We start from the raw sequence: 7,500 nt of genomic DNA, 5'->3' as shown, positions 1-7,500 counted from the left end.
ATTATTATTATTGAAGTACTAACAACATCCGCCAGCTGGGTGTAATGCACAACACACAAAACTATACAACCTGAACGTTTATAGAGAGTCTGAATGATAGAATCCATTGATATAATTAAATCATAAAAATGGCTGTCGAAAACACAATAACAAAGAGCTGAGTGACATCAATCTCGTTTTAAAGATTGTGAAGTATTATAATCTAATCCTTCTGAAAGTAAATTGTTGATTTTTTTTTTAAGTTAACTGTAGCGACTTCAAATTCTATCTCACAAAAATTACGAATTTTCAGATTTTTCAGTCGGCAGGTCTTTTAAATGATTTTTAAATATATGCCCTTCTGCCACGACATCATAAGATATCGTCGCCTATGCATTCCACGAAGGAATGTACATAATCCATCAAACAAGATGTCTGATGTCAACAGGAATCACCCATGTTGTCACAGTGAGATATCGTCGCCTAGGCATTCCACGAAGGAATATAGATAATTCATCAAACAAGATGTCTGATGTCAACAGGAATCATCCATGTTGTCCAAAGTGAGCAAATTGGGGGTTAATCATCTTCCCCAAGGAATAAAAACGAAAGTGCCTGAAGCGGGGCTCGAACCAGGGACTTTCCGGTTCACATTGCAATGCCTTAACCACTCGGTCACTTCGCCCCTTCCCCCCCCCCCCCCTTTTAAATGAGTACTGATGGTAAAAAAAATTTACTTCGACTTGAATTAGTTGACCCGATGAAAACCTGATATCGTATCGAGGTTAAGTTCTGTCAACTGAAAATTATGATGTATAAGAGTATGTTAATAGGTCAATCGTTATATCCATAAATATCGATTCATTGTTAAAAGTATCGCATCAATTAACCCGAATCGATACCAGTCATACTGGTATATTATCTAACCTGCCTTCTTAAGTGTTACATACTTAATTTTGTTTTCAGGGAAAACGGGGTCAGTAGTGATATAGAATTTAGTACTACTATACTGTACTATAATGATATAAGAGTTAAATGTATGTCAATAGGTCAATCATTATATCCATAAATATCGATACATTCAATTAACACGAATCGACATCTCAACATGCCTTCTTAAGTATTACGTACTTAATTTTGTTTTCAGAGAAAACGGGGACAGTAGTGATATAGAATTTAGTACTACTAGTATGAATAATGTTACTGTAACGACTTGCAGTCTGTCAAGTACGAGTCCAGTCACGAGTACCACAATGACTAGTTACTTTCATTCCATGGTCAAGACATGAGCAGGTCATTCTTGCTGGATGGGGTTCCTGACCTCCCATAGCGGGCAGGGGGGTCCATACTGTGTCTTCTATCCCCCAATATCTGTTTTCCAACATGCTTTCTGTCTTTGTCTTGGAATTAGATTTGTCCTGGCCATGGCCGGAGTCCTGGCTGGGAGGGAAACAGTCAAATGCATAGTTATTGTTTTGAGAGGTGATATTTTTTTCCTTGTAAATCATCTCTCTGTTATGTATTATTATATTTGTTAATTTTAATGTATAATTTAAGCATTTGAGTGTATTCCTCTTTGTTGGATTTTCTGCTTGTGTCCGGATGAGTCTTATAGGTGATCTCAAGCTAAGTACATTGGTGGTATGCTCTTGGAATCAACATCTGATCCCTATTTGTTCCCAGTTCCCCTATGTCTTACTTTTTCTTGGATGCTTTAATTGTAATTCTAGAACTTTTTACTATCCCATTTTCTTCCTTTTTACTGGCGCTGATATAACCTAAATGTGTTGCAAGCGCCGTAAAACCCTTAAAAACATAAAAACAAAAAAACAGGTCATTATTGTATTACCTACCAGACCAATTATTACTTTGTCTTGAGCTTGAATTTATATATAGCGCAATATCCACTTAATGTGCTCAAAGTGCTATACATACACGTAACAAGTAGAACGAGACATAATGCCTGTAAGGCGATATTACAATTATTTTTTTTGACAGAGACAACGCTGTTAACGGCTAGGTAGTCATGTTACACCCGAGTACGGTGAGTAAAGAGCCTTTTCCTGGGACTCAACTATGCGCTGATCGAGGTTAGAACCCAGGACCTTCCGATCTTAAAGCGAGTGTCCTACCACTAGACCACATAGCCACACTATCTCTTTAATATTCCTCTTAATCATCCATTCTATTGATGTTTATTTATTCAATCATTTATTCTTGTATCAATAAATGCTTCATTTAGTCCTTCTTTCCTTTATCTAATGATGCTTTATTTATTTATTCATTGAAGTCATTCATTGAAATAATTATTTATCATCCACTCATTAATATATTCTTTTAGTTAACAAGTCATTAATCCATCCACCCATTAACTGTTTTTGTATGTGTGGTGTCCGGGGTCCCTCAACTGAGAGGGTGCAAGAATAGCCAAACGCTAAGCCAGCTGGTTGTAAAAGGCGACTAATGGTGTGTGATTCCCCCCTTTTTGAGTCACCCGTTCCTCCAGGTTGGGGGGTTGGCAAAGGGTTAACACCCCTTTCCGTAAAACTCAAGCCGTTACAGAAACACAGGCGGACAAATCAAATCCTTTTTTTTTTTTAAGCTTGGACGACCGAAGAGTTTCTGCAATGACAGAATTTATGGAACATGGAGAAGAATTAAATATGCTGATTTACAGAGAAGTGATAAGTTAGCTCAGGATAGAGAAGGATGGAAACTGTTTGTCTGTGACCTATATCCTGACCCAGGGTGAAAAAGGCAATGATGATGATGATGATGATGATGATCTAGCTCTATGTTAAAAAAAAGTAATCTGTTCCTTGATAAAGATATGTCTAATCCTTCATTCTCTTTAATAATCCATTGTGTTGTTTTTTTCAACCATTAATCTAATACTCTTTTTATGTATTCATTTATTCCTTTACCTTATTACCTTACCGGAGTTCCGTCTCCTTGCACTGTAGTACTCTAGAAAAACCCATACTTAAAAATTTGGCCTAAAAACCCGTCCTTCAAATATGACCGTCATTTTGGCAAAAACTCTTAAAAGCCAAGGACCTCACGAAGTCATTCATTCATCCATTCATTCATTCATCCTTTTATCCCTTCACTCATCCATGCTCATCCATTTATCCATTCATTCAATTCATTCAATCCTTTCATTCATTAATCCATTCATTCATTCATTCATCCTTCCATCAATTCATTCATTCATTCATTCATCCTTCCATCAATCCATTCATTCATTCATTCATCCTTCCATCAATTCATTCAGTCAGTCATTCATTCATTGATTCATCCTTCCATCCGCTCATCCCTCCCTTCATCCATTCTCATCCATTTATCCATCCATTCATTCATTCAATCTATTCATTCATTCATGCACTCATCCTTCCACCAAACCATTCATTCATTCATCCATTCATTCATTCATCCTTCCATCAATCCATTCATCCATTCATTCATTCATTCATCCTTCCATCAATCCATTCATTCATTCATTCATTCATTCATTCATTCATTCATTCTTCCTTCCATCAATTCATTCATTCATTCATTCATCCTTCCATCCTCTCATCCCTTCATTCATCCATTCTCATCCATTTATCCATCCATTCATTCATTCAATCTATTCATTCATTCATGCACTCATCCTTCCACCAGTCCATCCATTCATTCATCCATTCATTCATTCATTCATTCATTCATTCATTCATCCTTCCATCAATCCATTCATTCATTCATCCATTCATTCATTCATCCTTCCATCAATCCATTCATCCATTCATTCATTCATTCATTCATTCATTCCTTCATCCTTCCATCAATTCATTCATTCATTCATCCTTCCATCAATCCATTCATCCATTCATTCAGTCATCCATTCATCCTTCATCCTTCCATCAATTCATTCATTCATCCTTCCATCAATCCATTCATTCATCCTTCCATCAATCCATTCATTCATTCATCCATTCATTCATTCATCCTTCCATCAATCCATTCATTCATTCATCCATTCATTCATTCATCCTTCCATCAATTCATTCATTCATCCTTCCATCAATCCATTCATTCATTCATCCATTCATTCATTCATCATTCCATCAATTCATTCATTCAGTCATTCATTCATCCTTCCATCAATTCATTCATTCAGTCATTCATTGATTCATCCTTCCATAAATCCATTCATTCAGCCATTCATTCATCCAGCCATTTCGTCCAATCATCTACACATTACCCCGTGATAAATGGACATTAAATGGACACAACAGTTAGAGCTGGTTCCGATAACAGTCGTTACTACTGCGCCCGTTTCTATAATACATCCATTTACACTTTCAACAATTATACTCTTGCACGTATACATTCATTCATCCGTTCATTGCGCCACAGATCAGTCCATCCGTCCATCCACCAATCCATTCTTCATTCTATCCTTCCATCCACTCATCCATCCATCCATTGATTCCTCATTCCATCCATCAATTCATCCATCCATACATCCATGCCACAAACCAACCATTGATCCATCCATCCATTCCTTCATCCAGCCACCCATCCATCCATCCACCCATACATCTAATCTTCCACCCACCCATCCACCCGCCCACCCACCCACCCATTCATCCATTCATCCATCCATCCACCCACCCACCCATACATCCATCCGTCCATCCACCCCACAAACCAAACCATCCATCCATCCATCCACCCATCCACCCATCCATCCATCCACCCACCCATCCATCCATCCATCCACCTACCCACCCACCCATACATCCATCCATCCATCCATCCATCCCACAAACCAAACCATTCATCCATCCATTCATCCATCCTTCCGTCCAGCCTTCCATCCATCCATCTATCTATCCATCCGCCTAGCCATTCATCTAAATTTTGAACAACACTTAACACGTAGGACTGGACATAGGCGATACTACAATTAGACACGGGCAGGTACTCATTTTACATCTGGGTAGGGTAAGGAAATGTGAATAAAGCGCCTTTTCCAAGGACTCAACTATGTTTAGAAAGGAGCTCGAACTCCGGACGTTCCGATCCAAATGCGAATACATACCCACAAGACCATATTATTATGGCCGCACATTCTATCCACCTCTTCGTCTATTCATCCTCCCATCTTTCCATCAGTCCTTCCATCCTTCCACTGACCACGTTCCACTGGTCAGTGGAGTCCCAAGGGACACCAAATGGACAGCTGACCAGCAGGACATATTCACCAGTTAACTGCCGCACTCCTTGTATTTGGCCAGAAAAGGCGTCCTTGAAAAATCTATCGATTTAAATGACCCTCATCTGGGTAAAACCTCTCAAACCTGGGACTTCGCATAGTCTCCATTCAAGTCCAAGGTTTGAGAGTATTTTGCCAAGTTGAAGGTCATTTAAATTGATCGATATTTGAAGGACAAGTTTTCGTATCAAAATGAAAAAATAGAAATTATGTTAGTTTTGTTTTTGTTTTTGTTTGTTTTTGTTGGGTTTTTTTCTTTGTTTTTTTTTTTTTGAGCAATGCCGAGATATTTGGCCGGGGGTGGGGGGGGAGGGGGGGGGGTTGGGGGGGAGGTACCCGATAGATCAGTTTGTAGAGAACTCGCTTCACACGCAAAGGGACCAAGATCGATCCCGGGTGTAGTCGAGTTTTTTTTTTGTTTCTGACCCTATCCCCCCTGTCCACCCAGAATTGCATGGGTAGCTGAGTCTGTTAGATTTGGCGGAAAGTATTTTTTGCGATAGACTAGCGTTCTATCCAAAGGCTAGCAAACAATTGATATTGTCCGTTTCACGCTATAGAAACCGGGATAAACTCCGGCTTAATGGGCCCAATGAGTCTGAAGGACTACCTATATATTTTGTTTTGAATGCGGAGATATGGCTTAGCGGTTATTATTGAGTTAATGTACGAACGAAAAATAATGAACTCTGGCCGTTAAAGGGTTAATTTACGGACCCTTGGCCGTTAAGGGGTTAATTTACGGACCCTTGGCCGTTAAGGGGTTAATTTACGGATCCTTGACCGTTAAGGGGTTAATTTACGGACCTTTGGCCGTTAAGGGGTTAATTTACGGATCCTTGGCCGTATAGGGGTTAATTTACGGACCCTTGGCCGTAAAGGGGTTAATTTACGGACCCTTGGCCGTAATGGGGTTAATTTACGGACCCTTGGCCGTTAAGGGGTTAATTTACGGACCCTTGGCCGTTAAGGGGTTAAATTACGGACCCTTAGCCGTTAAGGGGTTAATTTACGGACCCTTGGCCGTTAAGGGGTTAATTTACGGATCCTTGACCGTTAAGGGGTTAATTTACGGACCTTTGGCCGTTAAGGGGTTAATTTACGGATCCTTGGCCGTATAGGGGTTAATTTACGGACCCTTGGCCGTAAAGGGGTTAATTTACGGACCCTTGGCCGTAATGGGGTTAATTTACGGACCCTTGGCCGTTAAGGGTTAATTTACGGACCCTTGGCCGTTAAGGGGTTAAATTACGGACCCTTAGCCGTTAAGGGGTTAATTTACGGACCCTTGGCCGTTAAGGGGTTAATTTACGGACCCTTGGCCGTTAAGGGGTTAATTTACGGACCCTTGGCATGCGTGAGTAATAAAGACACGACGTGAAATGTTTCTTGTTAAAATGAGAGAAAAATGTTTTGTCAGTGTAATGCATACAGTATTGACCGCTACGTGTTTTAGTGTTATAATGTCTGGTAATTGTTGGTGTCGTGGTGGGTGTATTCTTGTTGTTGAATAAACGGTGAAATGTTCAAGTTTTCCGATGATTTATGATACCTATCGAACAGTAATTTTTTAAATTATTTTTCTTCTCAGGTGTTACAGATAATAAGATCTCTACGTTTTCATCAACAACACTGGAATTCTGACGACATCAAAATATTTATCCACTCACCTTCCTTAGACATCACTTAAATCGTTTTTCATCCTCCCTCCCTTCCTCCCTCTTTCTCTCCATCCCTCCTTCACCTCATCGTGTTCTCCTGTGGTTTAATGGCGAGGATTCGAACGTGGAACCATGGCGGGCGTGTTGAGCAGACGCAAACCAGGCGATGGGTCGGTGGCAGTGCGTTACACGCCTTGCGCCAGGTCAGAAGGACAAGCTGATGGGTCTGGCCAGGAACACTTTGATGAAATATCGATTGTAGAAGAAGATCCGAGGGAAAACGAGGAGGAGGAAGACGAAGGAGGTGGTGGAGGAGGAGGAGGCGGAGGAGGAGGGTTCGATTGTGGAGAAAGCGGAGGTGGGAGCAGTTCGTCTGCATTCTACCGGAAGTACAGAACACCTGCCCAGGACTATAATTTCAGACGCGGATTCGGCGGGAGTAGCGGAAGTGGCGTAGGAGGCAGTGATTCGGACAGCGGAAGGATAAACAATAACAGTAATAGTAGATATAGTCCCGGTTTTTACAACGAAGGTGTGTGGGGGATTGAAGACGATGATATTGTCGATGACGACGATCATGATCACGAGGGAGAGAATGAA

General features: G+C 40.5%; 1 protein-coding gene across 1 annotated transcript in view; it reads left to right on the top strand.

Moving 5' to 3' along the window:
• Positions 1-7,500, top strand: part of LOC144980774 (uncharacterized) — a 214,945-nt gene that overhangs the window by 53,976 nt on the left and 153,469 nt on the right. Inside the window, exon 4 of the mRNA XM_078928561.1 lies at positions 6,831-7,500. This exon is cut by the window's right edge and continues 191 nt beyond it. Within this exon, the coding sequence (XP_078784687.1) occupies positions 7,033-7,500 (468 nt within the window). The 5' untranslated portion in view covers positions 6,831-7,032. The remainder of the gene's footprint in view (positions 1-6,830) is intronic.

Source organism: Berghia stephanieae, chromosome 10 (genome assembly GCF_034508935.2).
Source record: "Berghia stephanieae isolate SIO BIC M18660-M18661 chromosome 10, UCSD_Bste_1.3, whole genome shotgun sequence".
Taxonomy (NCBI): Eukaryota; Metazoa; Mollusca; class Gastropoda; order Nudibranchia; family Aeolidiidae; genus Berghia; species Berghia stephanieae.
The sequence above is the reverse complement of the archived record's forward strand: the minus strand, read 5'-3'. Positions and strand labels throughout refer to the sequence as shown.